General features: G+C 45.5%; 2 protein-coding genes across 6 annotated transcripts in view; one reads left to right on the top strand and one right to left on the bottom strand.

The window, feature by feature from the left end:
• Wdfy3 (WD repeat and FYVE domain containing 3) overlaps positions 1–10,434 on the top strand; it is a 189,983-nt gene extending 179,549 nt beyond the window's left edge. For all 5 annotated transcript variants that reach the window (XM_051198181.1, XM_051198184.1, XM_051198183.1 and 2 more), the window contains 4 exons: positions 1,481–1,798; positions 2,053–2,164; positions 2,508–2,705; positions 7,149–10,434. In XM_051198181.1, the coding sequence (XP_051054138.1) occupies positions 1,481–1,798; positions 2,053–2,164; positions 2,508–2,705; positions 7,149–7,272 (752 nt within the window). In that variant the 3' untranslated portion in view covers positions 7,273–10,434. The remainder of the gene's footprint in view (positions 1–1,480; positions 1,799–2,052; positions 2,165–2,507; positions 2,706–7,148) is intronic.
• A 10,271-nt stretch (positions 10,435–20,705) lies between these two features.
• Positions 20,706–27,500, bottom strand: part of Cds1 (CDP-diacylglycerol synthase 1) — a 59,147-nt gene continuing 52,352 nt past the window's right edge. Inside the window, exons 12-13 of the mRNA XM_051198643.1 lie at positions 26,636–26,739; positions 20,706–23,283 (exon numbers count right to left, since the gene is read on the bottom strand). Coding sequence (XP_051054600.1) covers positions 23,154–23,283; positions 26,636–26,739 — 234 coding nt within the window. The 3' untranslated portion in view covers positions 20,706–23,153. The remainder of the gene's footprint in view (positions 23,284–26,635; positions 26,740–27,500) is intronic.

A 27,500-nucleotide genomic window follows, 5' to 3' on the forward strand; every position in this document is an offset into this window, starting at 1 on the left:
AAATTGTTTATAAGCCACAAATCAGTCCTGAGGCCACCCACTCCTGCTCACATAGGCATTAATTCCAACTGAAGACTGTTAATTTCTGAAGTACTTGAGACAGAACCTACGGCATCCTTCAGACGCTTTCTTCCTGGTCTAGCGCTAATGACTTGCTGGAAAGAATCAGTTTTCATTTTGATAACCTTCATGTCACCTCTGTGTGGTTTAGCTTCTGCACACTGAGAATTGAATGACTCTGGTGATATAAGGGGCTTCTAAGGGAAAAGACACATTATCACAAGGGCACAAAGTGCCTGCTTTTTGTGCCACAAAAAATAAAGTTCCATCAGGATATTTAATTCTTGCATTATATTGATAATGTCAATTCCTACCAGCTAAATTGTAGCCTCAAGAAATTATGTGAAGTGTTGGTGGGGAGGACATAAAATTCCAAAATTTGATTCAGCAACTGTTGGGGGGGGGGGGCATTGGGTTACAGGGTCTGGTGAGAAGTGAGTCACTTTTCTTTAGTAAATGACCACAGAAGAGGAGATGAGTAAATGAGATGGAGGAGGGGGCGTATACAGGGTGTGTATTCTACTGTAGCAGCTGTGTAGAAGGACAAAGCCATGCACAGAGAAGGACTGACTGACAAGTGTACCAAGATGAGACTCGAGGAAGGCAAGCTAGGGGCTTCCAGGAGGTCGGAGGCATCCCCCACAGCTTAGGACATGATGAGGAGGCTGAGACGGATTGTAACGTGTGTTGCTGATAAGGAAACAGGTGTGTAGTGTGCTGCCAACTTCTGACGTCTGTCTGTGCACACTTCTTCCTGTGGGCCTTCTCTTTGGGAGATGTTACTGAGGAGGTCGGTAATTGGTGTGAGGAAATGTAGCATGAGAAAGGGAAGGAGAGATGCAGAATGAAAACTTTCACAAGAAGCTTGCTCGTCATCTTAGAAGTCATGTGGTTATCGATGGCAGTGGTCAAGGCCCCACGCTTCTGTCCTTCCTCTCCTGTTTGCAAGAGTGCAGGGGTCATAGCTAGATGCTGAGCACCAAGAGGCATGGCAGGGAGGAGACACTAGGGGTAGAAGGGATCGGGTAAGATTTTAGACACAGAAGTTATGTCCTCAAAGACAGGGAGCACCAGTCCATGGAGACTGGGAAGACAAGGTCACAGAGATAAATGCTATCTACATGCCTACATGAGGGGGGAGCAGATCATGGGGAGAGCCAGACTAGCTAGACTGTGCTGGGGATGTGGGTGTGGTCTAGGTTCTGCTATGAAGGATAAAATGCCAAGCTAAGGATTGTCTCAGACGTGACCTATAAAATGGAATTCTAAAACAGATTCTACACTTTCTTATGATGTGTAGCCTTACTAGAAATGTTAATTCAGTTGTGATTATGCCCCCACCTGATAGAAGAAAACAGAAGCGAGACCACAGTAAGCCTGGATATGACACCATCTCTGGTCTCCCCCATGCTTTACCCAGGGCAGCAAGCCCAAGATGAAGACAGCACTGATTCTGAAACAGAGGACCCAAGCATCAGCCAGGATCCGAAGGAACCACCCAGCCAGCCCAGCAGCAACAGCCACAGGCCCCGGGCAGCCTCCTGCAGGGCCACTGCCTCATGGTGTACAGACAGCGGTTCCGATGACTCCAGGCGCTGGTCGGACCAGCTCAGCATTGATGAGAAAGATGGCTTCATATTTGTGAACTATTCCGAGGGCCAGACCAGAGCACATCTACAGGGCCCTCTCACCCACCCCAACCCCGTCGAAGCACGAAATTACAGCAGATTGAAACCTGGTAACTTGAGGTCTGGTGTCTTTCTCCCTGGCTGTGAGCGGTGTGGCAGGCTGTGTGTTTGGGCTGTGGGGTCCAGCTCCCATGGGGCCCTATCCTTAATCAACTTTGTGGCCTGGGCCACAAACAAAGGCCTCCGACAATTCTCCTATAAGTCGAGCTAGGCATGTTTTAAACAAGAACCCAAGTCCAAAATCTGCCTTCATTCATGTAACTCTCTTGGTTTAGCTTGTCTGTCTTCTATTTCTCCGTTCCAGGGTACCGGTGGGAGCGGCAGCTGGTGTTCAGAAGCAAACTGACTATGCACACGGCCTTTGATCGAAAGGACAATGCACACCCAGCTGAAGTCACCGCACTGGGTGTCTCCAAGTAAGGGCCAGGCTTCTTGGAATCCATCTCTCCTTCTGGGTCATTGCACAGCTAGGGACTCATATTCCAACCTGATCCTTGAGTATGTGTTATCCTGTGTAACTGGTCTGATTCTTCTGGCCTGAAATCTGACACTGTGGATTTTAATTCCCAACAAATAAGCCAAAACACTACCTGTGTGCTCTAAAGCCTCAGTGAGGTTTGAGCAAAGAAAGTGAAATGGGAAAATAGATCCAGGCTCAGTTTTATTTTTGTCTGTTTTAATTAACTTCCTTTGAGGGAATCGGGGCTTCCTCTGAACACCGTGAGCCCTGGACCACAGGCTTTGTCATGTTTCCCACAGGGACCACAGCAGAATCCTCATCGGTGACAGTCGGGGCCGAGTGTTCAGCTGGTCTGTGAGTGACCAACCTGGCCGCTCTGCTGCTGACCACTGGGTGAAGGATGAAGGTGGTGACAGCTGCTCAGGATGCTCCGTGCGTTTCTCCCTCACAGAGAGACGGCACCATTGCAGGAACTGTGGACAGCTCTTCTGTCAGAAGTAAGTTTTCTGAGTTATTCACACACAATCTCATTCTCTTTGGTGTGCCCACTATAGGATGGTGGTTTAATGTAACCAGTTTTCACCTTTGTTCCCTTCTTAAAAGAGTGTAAACACTTGTCACCCTGACTTCAAATGCACATATGCATGTCATCATGACTGTTGTAGAGGCCCACGGGATGTGTGCACATCCATACTGCACATAGTCTGTCCTACCTTCAGTGATGACACGTTCCCCTCCATGAATCCCTATTTCCCTCAGCATTTGTCTCTCTGTACACAAAGTATTGTTTGCTTGCTTGTTTTTTCTCAGTTTGCATTGTGCATTGTTTGCATTTTTCTGTAAAGTTGTACTCAGTTTTCTAATCTATTCACAGATAACCATTAATTCTAGTACATTTCCTTTAGCTGTGTGCCAGGTATTTTACCTCAGGACATTGTAGGACTTTATCTCCTATACTCTCCTCCTAAGAATTCTTGGTATTATCTTTCCATTTTGCAAAAACTATAAATAATTATAGTATGCTGTCTTCTAAGTGCCTATTCCCGCCCAGGAGACAGAATAGGATACCCCACAGTATACAGACTTAACCTGGGTCTTGCTAAATGCGACTCTAGCAGGATACAGAAACCTTCCCAATTCTTAGTCATGCTTGGTATTGCCAAGCCTTTGTCATTTTACCAATCTGATGGTTATGGAAATGTGTGTGTTGTCTTAACTTGCAATGCTAGAGACATTGGGCATCTCCTCCGGTGCCTATTGAGAACTGCCTATCCAGGCTTCCTCTCAGATGCCTTTTTTCATTGTGCGTTTGTCTCCCTTGCCTTCTCCTTCTCGCTCCTTCCTGTCTGTCTCCTTGAATGCTTTGCATGCTCTGAACTTAGTGTGTCATACACATTTCCTGCAAGTTCCTGGCTCCTATTTTAACTTTGCATTCATACTGTCTGGTGCACAGGCTCCAATTTTGGCTGCACTTTGATGAGCATGAGGTGGGGCAGAGGATCCTGTCGAGTAGCACTGTGGTTTGATCTTGTAATTACTGGAGGGGGCGGGGAAGAGCACCCCAGAGTGATGCTAAGTACTGCCACATACCTGTTCTTTGTCGTGATTTCAAAGTATTAAGTATAGGTGATTCTTTAAATTATCCATTGCTTTCATGTGTGCAGTGAAGGCTGTTGAGAGCATTGACTAAGTAGTAACTGCTAGTGCTAAATGCAGCCCAGAAGGAAGCTGTGTAGGGAGGTGCAGCCTGGCCCACAGCCTTCCTGCCCTCTGCTGCTGAGAAGTGCCTCCCTCCTGGGCATTTGCACACAATCCCTTGCCTGCCAGGACCCTCTTAGGCACTTGGTTTGTTTTCTGACACTCAGGTAAATTGTATGAATGTGCATCTCCATTTGGTAAGAGTCCAAGCTGAAAGGGCTGTGACGCCATACCTGGCGTCATTGCCTTGCTGTGTGCTATGAAAAGAAACCCACGGTACTTTTTAAAGACCATGAACACATCTTAAGTAGCCTGTGGGAACATTTATCTCAAAATAATAAAAATAAGAACACTGCACTTAACAAGAAAAGCCAAAGAAATTGCCTTTAAGAAATGATTGCAGAACCGTGGTGCAGTCTACTTGCAACACTTGCTAGCATGTTTGGAATACCCTGCATTCCCATTTATGAGGCCCCAACAGTCTCACTTCCCAGGGCTCATTCTCCAGTACATAAGAACAAGAATGGTCAACCGTGTGTGGCGGTGCACGCCTTTAATCCTAGCACTCAGGAGGCAAAGGCATAGGGATCTTTGTGAGTTCAAAGCCAGCCTGATGTATAGAGCACATTCCAGGACAGTTAAGGAAACAGAGAAACCCTGTCTCAAAACCAATGATAATAATAATGATCCTGGAGATAATCAAAATGTTCAAGGCTAAAACTTGTGTGATAGCCAAAGTGCCCTTTTACATGAGCAGTGGTTAAACAGCACCCTGCTGGTGAGACCCATGCAGCACTTACCTGCTTCTCTAAGACCCAAAGCATCATGGGCACAGCTGCATACCAAGTTGACTGGTTGTGCGTGAAAACTGGAAATCAACAGAAGAAAAACAGAAACCTTGTAAACCTTGAGATTGGAGAGCAAGGCCCCCTGGGAGGGAATGCCCCAGCACACCTCTCTCCTGGCCCTGCCCTGTTGTAGTGCCAGGGGCAGAGAAATCTGCCCTCTCACTAGGGAAGACAAAGGCGAATCCCAGCAAGGCAGACCCTGAAGGCCCTGTCCTGGGAAGCACCTCAGCCTGCACAGGCTTATGGCTTAGCTTCTCTGCACAGGGGCCGATCACCTCATCTCCCACTAAACCACCAGGAACCATGTTGAAAAGCAAGACCCACCCATGAGACTCCACAAATACTCTGTCACATTGGCTCCTGGGCAGCTGCCTCAGGAACCAGACATGGCTTGGAAAAATAACTCTGACACAGAGCGCTAGGAAGGCTGCACGTAGAGCCGATGTTGGCCCACGGGGATAAAAGATAGATCAAGGATGGTGGAGTCTGTCCTCAAGGGTGCGGCCAATTGTGACTGGTTTTAAATGGGGACCTAGACAGAAGGAAGGTTGTTGTACACATTGACTCCCACCCTCCCAGAGTTCCAAGAGAAGAGCACTGTTTCCATTGTTCCCAGGGGTGCAACAATGCACAGTCCAGCTGTGGGTAGGGCCTTGGGACACACAGCCTGTGGATGCCTGAGATACTGACATTCCACTCCTGCAGGCATTTCAGAAGCAGGAAGAGAGAAGAAGCTTCTGGGTCACCCCCAGACATGCACAGGATAGGGAAGGGAATCTGCAGTTCCATTCTGTGTGGCACAGAGGAATACAGCTTGCTGTCACCACACTGTGATGGTCCCTCCCATAAGTCATAGAAACACACGATCTGCTCTGTACTGTGCTGGCATGAGTGCCACAAGGGGGATGCTGTGTGAAACAGCTGGGCCCATACCTTTAGTCAGGAGAGTCTTTAGGTCCCTGCACCGGTGCAGCTGTAAGAACACAGAAAGTATGAAAAACAATTGTAATGGGACACCAAAGCACATGGAAGCCGTCAAAGGATTGACGGCAATCCCAGGCACCGTGAAATGAAGACTGGCTAAGGAGACAGCTCAGATGATGAGTACTTGTCACAAAAGCTTGAGGGCCTGACTTGGACCCCAGGGACATATGGAAAGCTGGTGTAGTGCAGCAGGTACTGGGGGACCAGCCAGCCTAGCCTGGTCAGCAGTCTCCAGAAACCTTGTGATGGCTCCTAAGGAACAATGCCTGAGGTTGGCCTCCGCCCTGCACATGCACATGCACACGCGCGCGCGCACACACACACACACACACACACACACACACACACACCACATCTATAGAGAAAATTATGAAACAGTGACGGATGAAGTGGAAAGAGTCAGTAAAAGGCTGGGAGGCCTCCCATATTCACAAGCCAGAAGAATGACTATTGTCAAGATGTCCACGCTACCCGAAGTAAGCCCAATGCATTGCAGTCCCCTTCAGAATACCAATGGTGTTCTTCCCCACAGTAGCTCGGTGCTGGGGGTAAAAGCAGACCCATTGGTGGCTGGCAGGCCAGTTTGCAGAGGCATAGATAAGCCTATGCTTTGTAGCTAAGTTGCCAGAAACACACTGAAAACCAGGTAACCCATACAGGAGACTAAGGCTTGATGCTCTCTATTTGTGTGGAAGTCAGCTTAAATGGATTGGACACTTCGTTGCATGACAAGAAGCTCTCAATGTGCTGAAGGGAAACAGGAGAGATGCTCTAAGATGCTTGTGTAGGCTGAGCAGTGGTGGTGCACACCTGTAATCCCAGCACTAGGGAGGCAGAGGCAAGCAGATCTCCCGAGTTCAAGGCCAGCCTGGTCTACAGATTAAGTTTCAGGCGGCCAGAGCTGAAACTCTCAGGAAAAAAAAAGAGAGAGACTGGTTTAGGAAACACATTTAAGCAGGCAGTGGAGCAAGATGGGCATCATCTTCTGATGGAAGGGGGAAGTTAGGCTCAAGGACAACATTGTCATGATTGCCACACCTGTAGTACAGGAAACTGGGAGACAGCCTGGCACACATGGTCACAGCATAACTCCCAGTTCTTTACTTCCGCAGCGTGGAACTCCGTGACACAACTCAGACCTTCTGGCTTGTCCTCAGGCCCCTCTAGCCACTCCCTGACCCAGAGCAGTGACGCTCACCTGTGTTTGGAAACCCTCACTTGGTTTCTGATTTTCTAATTTTCTCTGGTCAAAGAAATGGCTCCTGGGCCAGCAACCAGCATGGCCTTGGGCACTGTCCTGGTGACACCAGACTCCGTGCTTTCCAGTCCACTTCTAACGTTCCTTGTGTCCTCACCCAGTGGTGGCTTATGGAGGGGATCTGTAACTAACTTACTTTCCCTTTCCTTTAGGTGCAGTCGATTTCAGTCAGAAATCAAGCGCTTGAAAATCTCATCCCCAGTGCGCGTCTGTCAAAACTGTTACTATAGCTTACAGCATGAGAGAGGGACGGAAGACGGGCCTCGAAACTGCTGAGACTGAGGGAGGCCACGGACGGCCCGGGGAGCACTTTGGGTCCTGCCACAGCTCAGAAGGCATCGAGGCAGTCTCCATTTACACCTCTTCACGCTGAGTGTTTGAAGTGTTGAGTTAAAAGGGATCGTTGGATCACGGGTTCCAGGCCAGTGACTGGCAGACACTATACAGTGAACAGCACAAAGAAGAACGCAAGGTGGTTCCCAGGGGAGTTTCAAAACCTGGGTCTCCCATAAGGTAGCCCTCCAAGAGCAAACTCTGTGCACTCCAACTGTCTTTCTTGCATCTCATTTTTATAGAGCTATTCATCCTTGTTTGGAAAAATCAACAAAAACTTAAAAAAAAAAGGCTTCTAGGAAACGGTTGTGAATCTGACTTCTTGGCAAGCAGCTGTGTATATTGTAAATAGGTATAAAGGCCTTTTTTTTTCTAAATAAGGACCTAATTGCCTGTAACATGAGACTTCAAACTAAGCCACTAACTCAATGAACTATTTAAGGTTTGTCTAACATCTCTCAATTATAAATATGGGTTTTTTTTAATCCTCAAAGACATTATCTGTAATATTTTTTTTCCTGTTTAAACCAACCCTGTGTGCCTGATACCATTTCTTTCAAGTTGCCCACAGTGTCTCCACTTAAAATAGGCTAGTAACCAAAATAATGTAACCCTGCTTTAGGAGCTAGTGTGGGAACAAAGAAGTCTGGTCAGAAGGTAACCTGCAAATACCTGAGCGTGACGTTCTGGCTGCATACCTCGACAGTGTTTTTCATACGTGGCAGGCCTCTTAATCTGACTGTGTGGCTGTGTGGTCCCAGCACACCTCAGCATCAATGGCCCAAAAGGGACCAGGTGATCAGTGCCAGGCAGGACACAGCCCTGCCTCACTTAATGGGAATATATTTGCATGTAACCCCAGATTAGCTTCTCTGCATAGAACATAACAAGTGTCTGTCTTTGGAGACACTGTTCTACTACATCTTTTTTCAAAACAGGGTTTAAAAGAGTGTACAGAATTAACATTTAAATTAACATTTAAACCTTGTGAGACCGGATCATGTCAGAACTGCTTAGAATGGACCTTTCCCATTTAATGCCATCTACCTGAGAACAGTGAGATTTATACTGTATCGATGTCTATTTTTTTGGTTTTGCTATGAATATAATTACAGTATTTTAATATTTAGTTATTTAATTTGTTCTACTAGTTGGATACAGAACACACAAATCCAGAAGGATTAAAGCTGGTGGAAGCTAAGAGATAAGTTTATAGAAAAATGGCTTTGGTGGTGGGATTTTTTAAAATATGTGTGTTATGTACATAAATATAAATATATATATATATGAAATCAAATAAAACAATTAATCTAGATTTTAACATTTTCAGATACTTAGTGCTAATAATATGAACAACTCTAAAAAAGCCCTGTGATTTGAACAACATAGGATCACTAATGGCCCAAGAAAAAGGACAAGCCTTGACACCCTCACAGAGGGAGGCACCTACCATTTGAAGGACAGTGGCTTTGGCTTCCCTAACTCTCCATCTTTAGCCCTGGTGACAGGCACACTTATGCACTAAAATGCACATATATGCACATGTGTTCAGAAATAGGCATTTGGTACAACAGTGACCTTGTACCCAATGGGCTGAAAGCAGCTTCAGAACAAGTTTGTTCTCCCTGATAAGCAGGTCTCCAGGAGAAACCGTGAAGGCTGCTTTAGTGCCTTATGCTTCCTAAATTTAAACCTACCTTTATAGGTTTCAGCCTACAGTCTATCTATGATACATATCAAAATTGACTCCAACACTTCCATTTCTAAATGCTCAAATATACACGTGAAAAAGGATTGTTGGCATTAACTCTCTCCACTTGAAGAAAAGCTGTTGTGTTTGCTTTGTTTTCCTTTCTGTGTCTCACGCACCACCATCTCCCCATGTCTTTAGAAGGACGCTGGTGTCCCTCCGTTGCAGAACCTGTGTTTCTGCTTGGTGGTGGGCTGGCCCTGTCTGCCTCTGGATGCTTTGTATCGGTGTTACTACACTTTCTAAAAGAAGCACCTTCCTTTGGCCCATGAAGCACGTTTACCATTACCCAATGGCAGAGGTGTTTTCAAGACTTGAATATAGGAATGTGTGTGTAGCCACTTGGAGCTTGTTCCTCTGTCTAACCCAAAGTTGTATGGGATAAACACTCTTAAACTTTCAAACACAACTTCCAAACCCCTATGACGGTATTTCCTCTGGCAGCTGGTGCTGTGGGCAACTTTCTTTGTTCCATCGGTTTTGGTTTTTGTTTTCTTTTCACTTCTGCAGAAATCACAGAGTCATTCGCACAGGGCGCTACTCCCTGATGTCCATTGGTTCGTTGCTTCTCTGGTTTTCCCCTCTGCATTCTGTGCCAATCTGTGTGTCCACCTTCCTGTGGTCTGTATTCTTTTTCTGAGTACCTCACAGGGCTACAGCCTGCTCTCTATTGATCCTTTCACCCATCCATCTCTACTCATCCATGTACTCTGACACATCTGTGTGTAGTGTGCAAGTGTAATGTCATGCTTTTGAAGACGAGAAGTAGCTGCCCATAGCAGCCAGCCCTCTGGAGATAGCAAAACACTCTAGATAAGTTATTTTGCACTTTCTTATGTACAAAGGTGGTAGAAACTTATTTTTGCTTTGTATCATTTAAATACATTTTGTTTTGGTAAACGAACTGTGTATAAAATATTTATGCTGTTAAAAAAAACTGTTTTTAGGAAGTATTTTTAATTTCAGCAAGTTTGGTTACTTGTTGCATGACCATTAACACAGCTGACTTTTTGTGTCAGTGCAATGTATATTTTTGTCCTGTTATTAACTTGTAAGCCCTAGCAATGGCCAATTATTTGTACAGCCACAGAAGTAAATTGAAGATACTGGCTAAGACTGGATTGATTGTGGACTTTTGTACTATATTGCAGAATCCAATATCTGTTTCTCTGGTGGTTATGTAAAAGGCCTGAAGACCTCCTATCTAGTGTGCAATCTGTGATTCTGAGTGTTCATTGTATCTCTGTCTGATGCAGAAAGGTAGACAGTTACAATCCATGATGAAATGCAATAGTCCAGGAACTTAAGTATTTTTTTCATTTCAAATAAATACCTACTATTTACCACAAAAAAAATTAAGTTGTTTGAAATTAAATTAAGGTTCTTCAGAGAAGAAAAAAAAAATGATTCCTCTTCCCCTTCACATTAATGTTTTCCTGGTTCTGCATATTTCTTTCCCTTCTGCTTAAATTGCAGAGATTATCGGTTAGGGTCACAGTTCAAGTTCCAGTTTGATCCTCCATATGAGCCAGGTTTTCTACCTTCAACTTCCCAACCATGCTGGAATCCCAGGCTGGTGACTGTGGGGGTGGCAGAAAGGGAGGCCAGTGGCTTCTGGGGGACATGCTTTATAGAGTTTGAACTGGCCCGTCAAAACAGACCTATTTGCATGATTTTGGTTCCTTTTTTTTTTTTTTCCTTTCTGAACATTGTTTTCTATCCATCATTGTGGAAAACAACTGTGCGTGCGTGCGTGTGTGCGTATGTGTGTGTGTCCCACCCGACCCATCTCCTGAAGTCCTGCAGCCATTGTGAGCAGCCCAGCCTTTCCTTCCAGCTCAGCCTCACAGACTTAGGGGGTGGGGGAGCGACGACAAGACTGGATGCAAATAGAGATCATTTTCTAGGTTTCTTCAGACTGTCTCAATTGTTTTTAATTTGTCTTGGAAGTTCTCTGCATGGGAGAGTAAAATAGTATGCTGCCAATGTTTTTGTCTTAGACCAAACCCTCGAATAGCTTTTCCTCATATGGTTAATATATCTCAATATTTAAAGTCCTATAAAAGCCAAAATGTATTAATAAATTTAGTAACTCTTTAAAAAAAAAAAAATGGGGCCTTGCTATGTAGCCCTGGTTGATCTGGAACTCACAGAGATGCAGCTTCTTGTCTCCAAAGCTAGGGATAAAGGCCTATGCCCCCACCCCTGGCACAGTACCTCCTTTTGAAGTAACAGTGATGAAACAATGTTAACAAATTATGTGTGTCTTTAAGTTACTTCCTAAAACTTTTTTTGTTCAAAGGGGGGGGGGCGCCAAGTGCAGTGTCTGCACTGTCCCTGGCTCTGGAGGGGTGGAGGCACGAGGGTCCCTGGGGTTTGTCCAACTCTGGCCAAATCAGAGCTGCAAGTTTGAGGAGATAACCAACCTCAGGAGAACAAGCTAGAAAGCAACTGAAGAGGACCCTGATGTCGCCCTCTGACCTCCACCCACAGGCACACACAACCCCTCACAAACAGATATGGAGTGCAGTTGTTTTCATTTTTGTTTCATTTTCCTGTGTGGTGCATATGTGGAGGTCAGAGGACAACTTCTGGAAGTCTCTCCTTCCACCATGTGGGTCGAAGGGATCGAATCTGGCTTGGTGGCAGGTGCCTTCTACCCGCTAAGGTGTTTCACTGACCCAGAATTGTTTTATAATTGTGCAAAGTTCTTTAGTGTCTAGCTTAATAGGGGGTAGGAGGGGCTCTCAGTCTGCCTCCGAATCCTCTATTTTCACTCTTCAGTTAACAAGCGAAACCTAACAAATGTTCTAATACCTTTCTTTCCAAATAAGTACTTCTTAGTAGTTCTAAGCTTCTTCTTTTTAGGCTTTTGTTTGTGAGAGTTTTGTTTCAGGTGTGTGTGCGTGCGTGCGTGCGTGCGTGCGTGCGTGCGTGCGTGTGTGTGTGTGTGTGTGTGTGTGTGTGGTGTGTACATATAGCTGTACACATAGGAAGACCAGAGATCAGCATCAGGGATCTTCTACTATGGGCTCCACTCTATCTTCACGGTTTTTTTTTTTTTTTCTTTATTAAAACCATTATCTTAGATTTATTGCATGTGTACACACACATGCATGGCACTCAAGTGCCCTCGAGTGTATGTATGTCGTGACCCAAATATGTGCAAGTCAGAGGACAACCTGGGGAGTCTGTTTGATTCAGGTTTCCAGGCATCAACCACCTTTAGCTACTGAACTGTCTCACCAGCACTCTATCTTTTGAGACAAGTGCTCACCAAACCTGGCCACCAAGTCCCACTGTGTCTCCCTCTCTCTCCCGTGCTGCAGTTATGTGCAGCCACGGCAGACATTTACATGGGGGGGGGGCTTCTGAAAATCCCAATTCCAGTTCTCATGGATGCATGGCAGACTTTACCACTGAGCCATGCCCCAGCCCCTGCTTTGTTGTTTTACACAGGGTCTAGCTATGTGGTACAATCTGCCCTCAAAGTCACAGCAATCCTCCCATCTCAGGCTCCCAAGTGCTGTGATCACACGTGTGTGCCACCACACTGGGCTTTAAGTTTCTTGGCAAGTGAGTTTTTATCAAGAATTGGTATCTGTAACAACCTGTTATAGAATCTGTCTTGTGTCTTTTCCCTTTCCATACCCATAAAGCCTCATGCTCTACAAGATATCAGCAGCCAATGTCATAGTGAGCAGTGGACTGTTGCTACAGACTCTGTCTTCCAGGAGCTCACATACTCCATTCTGTGATGTCTCCAAAGGCACACCATTGTGTATCAAACCAAAGTATTACCAGCACCATTGGCAATTCTAAGTTCTGTGGCAGTAGAAACTTACTTTCCCAAAATTGTAACTTTTCCTTCTGTCATTAACTTCTGTCATTAGCAATCAATACTGTGTACAGTTCTCTTGGAAGTGGTGGGCTCATTTTTGATCATCCCAGATGTGTCTGCCACAGAGCCAGAGTCTATTACTTGTTGTGGGAGTAAAAGTAGTGCTCTGCAAGAAAACAGGCTTGTCACAGTCAGCTCAAGCCCAAGAAACGCTCCACAGCAGTGGCAGTGTGTCACTGACTACTGAGAGTCACGTTCCGTCCAAAGTCCTCTCCAAGCCCATTCTTGAGCGCTTTGTTTGCTTTGTTTTGTTTTTTTGAGACAGGGTTTGTCTGTTTCCCTGGCTGTTCTGGAACTCAGAGATCTGCCTGCCTCTGCCTCCTGAGTACTGGGATTAAGGCGTGCACCACCAACACCTGGCTCCAAGGCCATTTTTAAGCAAAGCTGGTGCCTGTTTTCTGGCCCCAGTGCTTGGCCGCGAAGACACGCTCACTAATGGCTTGTGCCACCACATTTCAGTTTGTTCCAGCACTCCTGCACTGCAGGGCAGATATCAGCGTGGCGATGAGAGCAAAACTGTTTTCACTATTGTACGAACAGGCTTCATGCTAACCCACCAAAAAACCGTTTCGGGACTCAAGGGATGAAGAAGACCTTCGAATCGCTAACCCACCAACACCTGCCAAATGTAACACCAGGCCCTATCACATGAGACAGGGCCTTGGCAGTTAGAACCAGTATCGGAATCCCCCTCTACAACTTGAATATGAGTAACACACTTTGGAAGTATTGGGGTATCTAATGAGGACTTTTAAAAATCACATTATTATCCTAGGCAAGACTAAAATTTTGATGATATGAAACTGTCAGTGCTACCACTTTGAATACTGCACACAGCTCTCACAAGTATATGCTGATAAGGCCAAGAGCTGTTTCTGTTCTATCACTTGAGTGGGTGACTAACCTCCCTGTGTCTGAGTTTCTTATATGAAAAGGTATTCATATAAGGTATTAAGGTATTAAGATACCTTGAAGTGCTGTAAAGTGTAGGTGTTTGGTAGTTAAAGAGCAAAAGTATTATGTATGTCCTCAACTCATTACCATTAATTTAGAAATTGTCTTAGTTAGGGTTTCTATGACTGTGAAGAGACAGCATGATTACGGTAACTCTTATAAAGGAAACATTTAACTGGGGTGGCAGCTTACAGTTCAGAAGTTCCATCCATTATCATGGTGGCTTGTAGGCAGACACAGTGCTGGAAAAGGAGCTGAGAGTCCTACATCATGCAGGCAACAGGAAGTGGTCTGAGACACTGGGTGGTATCTTGAGCATATGAGACCTCAAAGCCCACCTCCACAGTGACGTACTTCCTCCAACAAGAACACACCTACTCCACTACTCCAACAATGCCACACCTCCTAATAGTGCCACTCTCTCTGGAGGCCACAGAAAGGAACACGAAATGATGCACAAAATATGAAACTCAAAGGCAAATCAATGGGGAACTGATTGTTCATTTGATCTATGGGGCGGAGTGCAATCAAAGCCCACAGCCTCCCTTGTTTAGAGGAACCTGGGTTCCAGAAGTGTGGAGCCTAAGAACAAGCTTCCTCCCTCTTCCATCCACATCCTCTACTCAGAGCCCTCATCTCTCACAGTGACCCTTTTCGATGAACACAGTGAAAATATACTTAGAATGACTGCCATGTCATCTGCTCAGGATCACACCCAGCCCTATCAGGGAGGTAACACTCAAACTTCAACCCTAGTCACCATCGCTCATGTTCCTGCTCAGAGGCTAAGGCAACTGCAAACTTCATCCCAGGGAAGTTGTTCTAATAAAAACAATCTGTGGCCTTGCAAACAGACAATGGGTCTTGAAAAGGCTGCTTCTTGCTAGGAACATAGTGCAGTGACAGAGCATGCGCTTAGGCACAAGCCCCACCCCAGTGTCAAAGTGTAATATCCACCACACACTTCTGCTCATAACAGGAAACCACTCCTCTGCAACCTGATTCTGGAAATAACTCCTGGAGCAAAGGTCAACCCACACAGGCTGCAACTAGACACCTACAAATCAGTTTATAACGCCTGGCTTTGCAGCCTAAGTATGCCACATTAGCAAACATGCTTCTAGTTCAAATTCAAACTAACATTCTACCGAGGAAGAACACACATTGAAGACGCTGCTTTCCCTTGTGGCTCATACACATTCAGCCTGCAGCAAGGAAGACAAAAACCCTCTTCTAGAATGTCCCTGTGAGAGCCTGGCCTTTATACGTAACAACTCCAATTAAACTTCCAGGGACTTTCCCATGCCCTACTGTTAAAATTCAGTGAAATACTCTCCGCCAGTGTGTGTGTTGGAGGGTGTTGTTTTTTCATTTCTGGGTTTTGGGGGGCTCTGCAGTCTTCATTTTCATGACATGTTGTTCTAATTCTGACCCTCTGTTGAATTGGCACTGTTTTAAACAGTCACGATACAAAGCCGCCTCGTGTGTTCCCTGTCCTCTTCCCTCTCAGACGACATCTTCCTCTGTCCAGGTGCGGCTCTTCCACTCCTTCCCACTGGCAGAGGGGGCTGGTAACACTGTGAGTCTCAAACTGGGTGCTATGAGCTTGCTTCCCAGCAGCTCCACAGAGCTTATCAAGTCACCAGGCCCACTACAACCCTGAGTGGTGTCTTGTATCCCCAACTCTCCATTGCACAGCTGTCCTTTGTTCCCAACAGGCCTTCTGCCTGCCCCAAGACAGTTCTCCTCGGTAGAAACGTTAATGAAGCTCCCAACATTCCTGACTGCAGTTTGAGTCCTTGGTCCCAGTGGTTGTCCTAGCCCTTCCATGCACCTTCCCATTGCTACACTCTGTAGCAGATCACTGTCTGATCTCCCTAAGGTCAACTCATCCAGTCTACCACTGTGCAGGACTCCTATGAGCACGCCTGGTGAGGCAGCCACTAAGGAAGCCTTGCTTTCAGCTTGAATGTAGTTTTCCTAGACATCAGAGCGTGTGCTGTTGGGTTGTGAGCCTTCCTGTACCTAGATCCAGGCCTGAAAACCTATGTTTGAATCCATCAATGTCCCTGCTTCCACCCTGCCCAGCAGACAGCCCTCGCTGTCTGCACCTGTTACAGGTCAGCACTGGGGGCAGCTAGCAGCCCTGCAGGACCAATCCACAGGCTGGATGCCTCCTGGTGCCTGTTTATACACCCCATAATATGGGTACCATAGTAAGCGAGCATGGTGGCTTATAGCTGTGATCCTAACACCCAGGAAGCTGAAGCTGGGCTGAGACGAGTTTGAGGATAGCCTGGACTGATTAACCAGACGCCAGCCCTATAGACTGCATCTCAACTACCAAAACTGAGCATCTGTGTCTGTGTGTCTGTATAGAGAGATATTTGTGATTGGTCATCCATGGTGTGGCACGTATCAGTGCGTTCCTCACTGCCAAGTAGAGGTCCATTGTGTAAGTGACACACCTCATCTGTCTACCAGCAATGTACCAACATCTCTATGGTTTGCTCCTGTGGATAGCCATGGGGAGGATTCATACACAACATATTAGCTCTATGACCCCTCTTCCCACCCCCTCAGCGGGTGTCCAGGGGGCTTCCTTCAAAGGGACCAGCAGCACCCCATCCACACTTCTTCCATGCCACCACTATTCCTATTACAACACAGTTCTGACCTGGGGACAGGTCACTTTCCAAAATAAAGACGGTATCTTTATCTTCCAGTATAAAGGAGGACAGTGGTAGGCTGTCCCAGCAGCTGCTGAGTACCACAGCCTCTGCTCCTACCTGGGCTTTCCTGGTTACCCTGTTCTTCACACCCATCACCCCAACTCCAGCCGAGGTCAGGAGCCTTTCCTGAGTAGTCTGCCAACACAGCATCTGCTACATGACTCCCCAGCTGACCTGGGCTTAGCTATGTGAGTACCACAGCGACATTCCTGTCAAATATTGTTTCATGAACAATTTACTGAGAAGATGGTATCCACCCTTCAGAAACTATGAGTTGGGGAGCTGTCTTAGTTGGGGTCACTACTGCTGTGATGGAAACACAATCCACTGAAAGGCTGTGACAGTAACTCAAACTGGGCAGGTGCTGCAATTTAAAAAAGCGTTGAGCAAGAGAAAGAAGCCATGTGACAGGGCTTGGGGAGAGGGTTTTTATTGTGGGAGGGTGGATGGGAAAAGTGGGGGAGGGGAGGAGAGAGGGGAGACTGGCCTCTGGGGATAGGAGTGGCATAAGAGAAGAGACAGACAGAGCGGGGAGGAGGAATGGGAGGGAGGGAGGGAAAGGTAGACAGAGCCCTTTTAAAAGGGAACATGTGAATGTGCACAGGAGGTGCTCTTAGTGGCAGCAGCTGAGGGCATATCCTGTCAGAACCCCAAGGACAGACACAGTACAGATGCCTGAATACTAACAGCAGGAACCTGGAGGCAGGAGCTGATGCAGTGGCCATGAAGGGGAGCTGCTTACTGGCTTGCTCCCCATGGCTTGCTCAGCCTGCTTCCTTATAGAACCCAGGATCACAGCCCCAGGGATGTCAGCACCCACCATGAGCCGGGCCCTCCATCAGTCACTAATTAGGAAAATGCTCCACAGGCTTGCCTACAGCCTGATCATCTGGACACATTTTCTTAATTGAGGCTCTACCCTCTCAGATGACTCTAGCCTGTGCCAAGTTCAGCACAGGGATGGTAGGAATGGATATTCTTAACAGTAATATACCCTCCCAAATGTATTTTTTTCTTCCCCTTCACAGGTCTCTCTGACTGGCTTCAACCCCACATCCCTGACTCCTGCCTCTGGAGGGCTGTGATTACAGGAACAGGGCCACCACATCAGGCTGGAATTTCAGGTCATTTAGAGTAGACTTATTCCTGGTGCCTACAAGTATCCTCTACTGTGGAAAATGGCGAACCCAGTGGTCAGTGTAAAGCTCTTGTCTTTCCCTTTGCTGTCTGGAAGCTAGAAGAACATATCTCCACCTAGAACTTTGGTCAAGTCCTTTTGGCCTAGGCTTCCTGACATTTTTTTTTTTTTTAGCATTACAAGATTCTACTCCTCATCCAAGGTCAATATATTTAAGTTAGGATTCATTACCCTTCCTCACGGAAAAAAAGAAAAAAAAAATAAGTCAGAATTGTCAAAGTGGGACTTGTAGTTGTGTCTGACTTAAGTCTAAGCAAATCTCTCCCTAGAAAAGCATCTATAATGAAATGAAAGCTGGAACATAGGTCTATGACAGAAAAAAAAGGGGGCATGGGGTGCTTGTCCTTAGTTTTTCCCTTCCTGTCAGCTTGGTTGGTCTGTCTCTTGGTTTGCTGTCTACTGATGTGATAAAGCACCATTACCAAAGGCTACTTATGGAGGGAAGGGCTTATCAACTTACTTAGAGTGTATCTATCGAAGGCCATCGCTGAGGCGTCAGGGCAGGAGCTAATGCAGAAGCCATGGAGGAATTTTGCTTACTGGCTTGCTCAACCTTGTCTTTCTTGGTTGTAAGCCTAGCCTTTTGTGGCCAAGCCATCTCTCCAGCCCTCAGCCTGCTTTCTCACACAATTCAGGTGCCATTGGAGGGCACCTCCCACACTGAGCTAAGGCCGCCCATCTCATTCATCAAGAAAATGTCCTAAAGACTTGCCTACCAGTTTCCGCTTCCCAGGTGACTCTAGCTTGTGTCAGGATGACCAAAAAACTAACCATGACAATAAGATATATCAAGGACACATTGTTAACTTTTAAAGTAGCTAAGTCTTTCAATTTTCCTACTCAAGCAGTTAAGAGGCAGAATGTTCCCTTCTTGTTAAAGTCTCTAGTACCAAGCCACTGTGAAGACCCCCATCTATGTGCTGAGTCATGAACTTTTCTTCCCTATGTAGGAAAGGTTGGGCCTACCTAAGGGATGTCTTGCTATCCTGCCTTCCTCTGCTCTCTGATTTTTCTGTAAATTTGAAGTTTTTGGACTCCAGAAGGGACAGTTTAACCATATCTAATTTTCACTCTTTCTCTTCTCTGCCCCCTCACCCCCTCCACACCAAGTTGTGAGAAACAGCAATCCACCACCCTATCTCCCCTACCCCAGCCAATTCAGAGGCTGGAGGACAGCATCTTCATAGTTTTCTTCTTTCAGTTGCTCTCCTATGGGAGCAACCATTGTCATAGAAGCCCCATGTTGGAATTAATACAAGTGCCTATCAAAGGGCAAATGAGTTGCCCAAATTCAGTACTCATGAAAAGGAAAGTAGTAATGCATGTAAAAATGTTACAGCACAACCATGAATACATAATGCCCACAGAAGGCAAATGGTACAGGCTTGCACATTAGGGTCAACATAGCTGGGCATCAGAATAAGGATTAATGGCAAATGGACACCTGTAGTGATGATTGAATACATTCTGGTACATAAAACACTGCTTTTGTGATTATTCTGAGGCAAGTTCTCACAGAGACTCACGCTGTCTTGGATGTCACCACATAGCTGAGACTGACCTTGAACCCTTGATTTTTCTACCTCTAACTCCCTAGTGCTAGGATAACAGCCTGGTGTGTAAATTATAGTTTGATATAATTTCTGGGAGAAAAAGGCTTACCAATGAAACATGTCCATCTTACCTGGACTACTGGAAATTTCTGGTTCTCTCATTCCTTCAGAACTTTGGAAGGATTTATCTAATGAAAAATATATTTACAGGGCTGTTTTTTTTTTTCATACTATTCCACAAACTTAGCACTCTTCTGGGCCACTTCTGAAGGCTAAAATCTATTGGGATCCACTAAACTCAAGATGGACCCAGGGTAGAAAAAGACTTGGAGTTTATAAACAGCCCAAAGCCCCACACCTTATGGTTTTGGAAGGAAAGTGGCATGGAGCCCTCATCTCCCACTAAAGAGGATAAAATGGCTTTCCATTCCCCCAGTTACTTGGACAGCATGTCTGTCTCGGGGATTTTCTCTGAAGACAAGGCCCTTTATCAGCCATATCCCTTAGACACTTTAGGAAAGTGGACTGATTCTCCCTGCTCCTTTTGGAGAACACTGTGCTGTTGTCACAAAATGTGCCTGTCACTAATCTTCACTAAGTGGCCCTGGATGTGTTAATGATTCCACAAAGCACAACACCCCTGTGTGAGTAAAGACACCAGGCTGTCAGAGTGGCTACTGGGTTAGGGAAAATTGTCTAGACCTGATTTTCTTTGCTGCAACTCCCTCGTCTCCAAAATACATAGGCCCATTCTCCATGGAGGTCCAAAAAGGGAAGGAGACTCTTAAAGGAGCTCAGGTAATAACGGCGTCTCCCGTGAACCTGAGGTTTGCACCTGTTGCCACTCTGTTCATCCCCGCATCGGTCTGAGCAGGGCAGAGAACTCTAAGTTGCAGTGTTGTTGCTTCCAGAAGGATGCACTGGGCTGAGCAGGATTACTGGAGGCATTCCAGGTTTGCTCAAGTGAAGGGGAAGGCTGCCTACCATTCAAAAAGTACTTAATCCCACCAGAGCAGACACAGCCAAAGCACCTGTTGGCTTTTGGCCCAGCCCTGCCAGCCTGCCCTTTCCCACTGGATATGGGCGGTAGTAGAGGCACAGGCACTATTACCAACGGGCTACTCCTCCCTCAACACATAGGGGCCACTTCATGTTGTCTAATCAGCACACCTCTCTGGTGCAAGGGGTGGGGCTGTCCAAACTCAAGTGAGAACGGAGCAGGCAGCTCATTGTTTAGAAGCCCAACGCTTGCAGAATGCTCCTCCAATGAGAAAGTGGCACAGCAAAGTCAAAATACCATCAATCTTTTATTATTATTATTTTTCTATCTCAGCTTCAGTAAAAAGAGTCAGAAAACTGATTGACACATAGCATAAACTTTCACCCATATACAGTATATATACAGTGTTGCTTCCATTTCCTTTTCATTGAACTAGGTATTGTTACCTCTGTTCAAACCCAAGTGCAAATGAGGCGAGAAGGGCACAAATGAAGGGGATGGTCTTTGATCTCAGTGACTGCACGTGTGCCACCCACCATAAGGAGAACAGGAGACATCAGCATCCCAGTGATGGGTACCAGACAGCAGCAGGTTCCCAATGGTCATCACTGCACTTGGAGACGTTCCTAGTCCTCATTTGTCCACCACATCACAACATTAGCTGAAGCCTCTTCTGGTGAAAATGTAATGCTGATCTGAGTCTGGCTCTTCTGCTGATTGGTTGCTAAAATATAGTCCATTTTCATATACATGCTATAAAAGTAGGCTAGAAATGTTAATCTTCAGAGCTTTGTTAAAACTAAGAACTTATTTGTTTTTTTTTTTAATATGGCATCATACCCAAATGTATACCCAAATCTAAAAGTCTGTTTCAGAAAAGCTTTTACTGTAACCCCAACAGTCCTACTAGTTTCATCCCTTGTTTAAGAGAAGATTGATTTTTAATACATAATAAGTAATGCTGTCTCCCATAGGAACATGGTGGGTGAGGGGAGTGTGCCAACTGCCGTGTTGCCATTGCATGCTCCCATCACAAGGTTTCGCTGTGCTGCTGTGCTGCCTGCGGCTCTTTACTGACAACAAGCAGAGCAGGCAGTGGGGACAGACAGACAGAGCAGGGGAGGTTGGAATGAACTCACAGGCGGCCCCACTGAGAAGTGATTGCCCGTGCCAGTGCTTTCCGAAGGTTTGTGCAGAGGCAGGACACGATGCAGACTCAATGCAGCCCTGGGGCACAAGTCACCTTAGCAGAGACCACACATTCTGTGGACGGAGGGTCTCTGTCTGCTGTGCTCACCACATACCCTGTGTGAGGCTGGCACACACCATGGCTGGAGGCTTATCCTCAGAACCCGGGCATGTCTACAGCAGGAAGGAAATGTGTGATAACTGAAATTCATTTCTAATTTAGACAAAATATTTACACTTTTCAATACCAAAATAGCCTTTACAGTGTATCTATTTCTCCCCTCTGAACACTGATGTGGGAAAACTAAGTGATTTGTGAATGTCACCCACATTTGCTATGTTAAGTATGGCTATGGTGTGCACATAGCAACAGGAGCTTATGTCTAGGGCTAAGAGGTTTCCTTTAGTCTGGTTATAATGTTCGGCCCACATGAGGAAGGTGTGGCATTCATGTGCTTTTCTTCATAATGGTTACTACTTCTGCTTGATTTTTACTCTTGGACTTTGTGATGTCATGGGAAGAGCAATTACCACCAGGGAATTAGCTGGCCAGGGCCTGGGTCTCTGGACAGGACTCTTCTCTTACTCAGGTGAGGTGTACAGACAGCTGCAGGCTGGCCCTGGGCTGCCATGCAGTGCCCCACCTCAGCCATGCCCCTGCCTGCTTCCTGGGACTCCATGAAATCAGTGCACAGGGAACAAAGAAAAGAGGAAGCTACCACTGAGCCACTGGGTGACTGTGCCTGCAGCCCCCGGGGACCCACTTCTGTGTCTCTTGAGAAGTTGGTTATGTTTTTTAAGAAGTTTCATCAGAAATGGCTTCTGACACCCGCTTTTAAACAAACCGATAATGGCATAGGTTTCAGCCTCTAGGCTCCAAATTTTGAAACTACTTAAAATCAGGACATTTCCACTCAGCAGACTATCGTCTTTGACCAGAACCCAGAAGTGGAGTCCCTGCATGGTGTGTGAGACCCTGGGTTCCATCCCCAGTACCATGAACAAACAACCAAAAAAGGAAAAAAAAGGAAAACAGAAAAAAAGTGGACAGTAATTCTTTTTCTTTCTTTTTTTAATCTAACTCAGCTCTTCAGAAATACTTGAGTCTATAAGAGGAGGAAGTCCCAGAGAACTGGCTCCCCAAGTGCCTGCAGCAAGCAACGGGCTACAGTGAGGCAGTTCCCAGTGCAAAGATCAACGTTTGTGCAAAAGGTCACACTGCCAGGCACAACCCTAAGAGGGTCTCAATTTATAGTGTTTGACTCTAAGACACAAGTCTCCGAACCATGGAACCCAGCAGTGAGGGCAGAGACGTTAACTTTGGAATGCACATCTTAGAAAAGTATAGGATCTTTCCTAGGTGGGCAGCTGCTACGCTCTCATCACTTAGATCACGTGTTTGTTAAATATTCACAGTAATTTCAGAGAAAGAAACATTCGTATCTGTAAAACCTGCATCTGTCGAGTTTTTAGCCCCTTGCCAGCTCAGTGCAGGACTTCAGAGCTGTCCTGCGAGCTCTTCCTTGGCAGTCCATCCTTTCAGGGCAGCTACGCCTTCAAGGTGGGCTGCAGGATTCCTTTCTCAATGAGATGAGTCTTCAGCGTTTTGTAGATGTTTAATTGCTGTTCTGGTTGAAGCACCAACAGCTGCTGGAGGACTTTGCTGGGATTCGGACCCCTGATGAGGAAGCAGAGAAGACATGGTCACACTTTTTACACAGGGACTAAGTGAACTCCTGAGAACCCATTCTTCAGGGCTAAGCAACCACTGCTACAGAACTAAGACAGCTCTCCACAAGATCCCCATGAGTGCCCAGCGCTCGTGTCCAGGGCAGCAAAGGGCTAGAACGACTATGCCTGGAGATGCAGGAGGGTAGACATGGAAGGAATGGATCAGCAGGCACAGATCAGAGATCTAAGGGCAACTAGACAAACAATAAATCCTCAGGCCAGGAGAAACAGGACAAACCCTAAAGAGGGCACAAAAAGAAATTTAAAATGTTTAGCCTCATAGAGACTAGACTCTCGGGGGACTATGATCATTCATCTGAGAGACAAAACACTAAAGTCCTGCACCAAAGCTCCTACCCTAGATGTGCCATGGTGTTGGTGCCCTCTTCAAAGTCCCAGAGAAATGCCAAGAAGCAGATAGCATTAAGAGCTCCTCTGCTCTCTGAACAGAGGCCAAGGATAGCCCTGGCCTCCAGCCCATCCACCACAGCAGCCCATGCAGGAGGAAGGGGCCCGGGCCCAGGGAACAGCTACATGCCTCTGGGCCATGACCCAGCCCACCACCCCTCTCTCCTTGGACTCATTCTGCTCCAGGGGTCTTTCGTGTGCGACCCAGCTGGGGGACAAGGAGCTCAGAGAAACTGCAGGCAGAGTTCTTCCTTCACACCCTAGCTTCTGATAGCACTGCTGCAGCCATGGCAATGTGATTTCGCATGGCCTGGCCTTGAGAGCTAAGCACATGTACATCCTGCATGTACACTTCTAAAACAATGGTCTGGGAAATAAGACAGACATAGTAGCTTATACCGATAAGCTCAGTAGTGGACATGCTGAGGCAGAAGGATTACCATGAGTTGGAAGCCAGGCTGGACTATATAGTGAGATTCAGGTTAGTATAGGTATGGTCTACAGAGTAAGACTGTATCTCAAAAAAAAAAAAAAAAAAGCCCCAAACCTACCACCTTAAGATATGTGTATAATTATTGTCATTAAATCATTAAATCTTCACCAATGCACGTTTAGAGGGGTTACACGTGTGAACAATGGTGGAATCTAACTGGAAAATACCATGAGCAAAATATGTTGGATAGCCAGAATTCTGAGACACACATTAAAAACAGGTAAGTAAATTATTTATAACACAATTTTTAAAACCAGAATTGTAAGAAATGGAAATCGTAGGGACAAGGAAATGTCTTCTTTAGAATTATCACAATGGGGATGGACAGAGACACAATTTATTCTGAAAAAATATTTGACTTAAAACCACAGCACAGAGCAGCCATTACATCAGTCAACTTTATGTCTCAAGGATAACTGGCAGAAACCTGTGGCCATGTGTCCCTCACAGCCAAAGTCCACTCAAATTACAGCCCAGCTTGTCTTGTTACATTCCATGGCATAACCTGGAGCAGCTGCCCACAGAGAAAGGAGCCACCCCAGCAAGTTCAGCTAAATGGAAAGCAATATCAGCAGGGGTTTCCAGGAGTAGGATCCAGGGCATTGCTGCCTTCCAAATAGGACAAGGATCTGCTTTCAGAGGGCAGGCACATGGCTCAGCATGACTTTACCTCTGAGAAAGTACAAGATAAATGCCTTAAAAGCCTGAAAAATAAAGCTTTTGATGTTTGCTTTTTAGTTTTATTTTTAGGGATTAACTATGAATTACTAATGCCAAACTCTATCAACAAGAAAATGCCTTACAAAAAGACAAAGTCAATTGATGGGGGTCATAAAATAATAACAAAACCAGAAAAGAAAAACACTGTTGGAAATGACACAAGGGACTGCTATCTCTAAGCAACTGGAAGCCACCGCTGCGGCCTCCTAACATGCGATGGAGCAGGCAGCCAGACAAGTGGGGAAAGATGGTGACACGGTGACCAAGTTGAGGGATCCCACAAACAACAATGCTATGTCACTGTATTTCAATACAACCTCAAAAGACATGATTTAAAACTTACACGTTCCTACCAAAGGAGAGAAAGCAAGAATTTGTGACCATGGGCAGACACCCCACAGCGCTGTTTAGGTAGAGCAAGCACTCACAATTCAAATGACAGCACTTAGTAGCACTACACCCGACACATATTACATCTACTAATTGCAAGGTGGACACCTGCTTCTGTGCAGATGCCAACTGTACCAGGAAAGATGATGTGCTGGGCCATGAAGCAAGGGTTAAAAATTAGGCTCTTTCAACTTCACTGAAACTAAAGCAAATACCAATACAGAAAGAACAAGAAAGTCTCCATTTGTTTGGCAATCAATCAATATACTTCTAAACAACCTGAGTGTCAAGAGACGGTGATACAGGAAATTGAAAAGCCTATGCAACTGACTGATAGAAATGAGCACACTGGAACATTCAAAAGCTAGAAAAAGAACAAATTAAACTTTAAAAAAATAAAGAAACGAAAAGATGAGCATAAGTCAATGAAGGAGAAAACAAATATTAAAAAGGGGAAGTTGGTAAAATTTAAGACTGCAACATCCCTCCCCCCAAAAGATGAATACAAAAATTCTCACACTAATATGGATGTGTACTTTTAAGTGTACATTAATGAATTTCTAAATGTAAGTTTCCCTCTAAATTACTCTGACGAAAACATATTTTGCGTGGCCTTCCCGGCCCAAGTGGAGACCACGGAGATCCAATCACCATGCTACTACATGTTACAATGGTGCTAAAACTGCCGGTGCAGGGCAGATGTGAGCCATTAATATCTAGTAACAAGAACAACCAACCACCTACTAAACAGCCACCTCCTCCTCCCCCTCACACACCCAGCGGTAACCTCCCTGTCAGCTGAAACCATCACTGTTACCTCTTTATTTCTTACTTCAGACCCTCTGATCTCTCAGCAAGAAGCTGAGGTTAGGGGTGGGGAAGTGGGGGACGGCTTTGCTTTATTCTGTGCTGTATTCATACCTAGAGCACTCTATGGCAGGTCACAGACACTCACTCAGGCAATAACTGGGCTGAATGAACTGTCTTCCATAACAGCGTTTCAGTGCAAGGCCCACACAGTTCAGAAATTCGATCTGCTTGTATTCTGAACCTAGCATGAGCCACATTAGCTGGGTCTTTTAATTGAGTCCTGATAACAATCATGGTGTATACACTACCTGTAAGTTGCTCAAATGCATTCAAAACAATGAAGATTGGGTCCTACTACTTAGAGCTACAATTCCCTTTAACTTGACGACATTAACTACCATTGATTCAAGCAGTTAATTTTAATGGCATCTCAAAAGAATCATGTAATTACAAGTTTTGTTTTTAACAAAAAACTTACCTTATAAAACTTGTGATGTACACATGCACAAACGTTGCCATCAAATACTGACAATCAAACCTGTCCATTATCCCACCATGTCCAGGAATGGTGTTTGCGAAATCCTACAGAAACAAACAAATGTGCAAAAATATCACCTGTCTTTTCAGTATTACAGACTTTATAAGGAAAACAAATTTACTATTATTTTTTTCTATCAAATACAAATAAATGAGAATATAACCAACAGATAAAAATGTTATTTTTCAAATCTCCACTCACAGTTTCATGATTTCCAAATTGGCCCACAACATTGAAATAACACTAAATATAATTAAATCTAGCACTTTTTCTCATTAATGTAATTTTCCTAAATTAAAAAGTCTACCAGCCATGCTTATCTAATTTGTAACTGCCTATGCCACTGCATAGCAGAAGCTGTGTGGGAGCTGCCTCAGTGTGTCACAGATGCACAAGCATTTCTAACTCATGTTTATCCAAAACACTCCGGGGACAAACAATCTTCTTTCTGCATTGAGGGGAAAATGAACACAGCAGCTGGCTCATTGACAACATCTTCGCCCAGCAAACAGCCTGATGAGAGGCTAGGTGGTGAGGTTTCTGCAGATGCACTGCCCGAACCCCAGAGAACACAGTTAACTTGTGGACTGCTGGGGACTCGGAAGAATGTTCTTCAAAGCCTGACATGACAGAAAGCCTGGTAACCCCAAACTAACAGGATGAGCAGCTCTTAGTCAGAACCCTTCAAGTGAGCCTGGGCAATGCCTAAAGTCTTGAAGCCACTAAGGCAACATTCCATCTCCCAAAGAGGCTAGAACTTTTCAAAAGAAATAAATATGGCATGGCCAAACTCACCAAAACAAGA

Source organism: Phodopus roborovskii, unplaced genomic scaffold (assembly GCF_943737965.1).
Source record: "Phodopus roborovskii unplaced genomic scaffold, PHOROB, whole genome shotgun sequence".
NCBI lineage: Eukaryota > Metazoa > Chordata > Mammalia > Rodentia > Cricetidae > Phodopus > Phodopus roborovskii.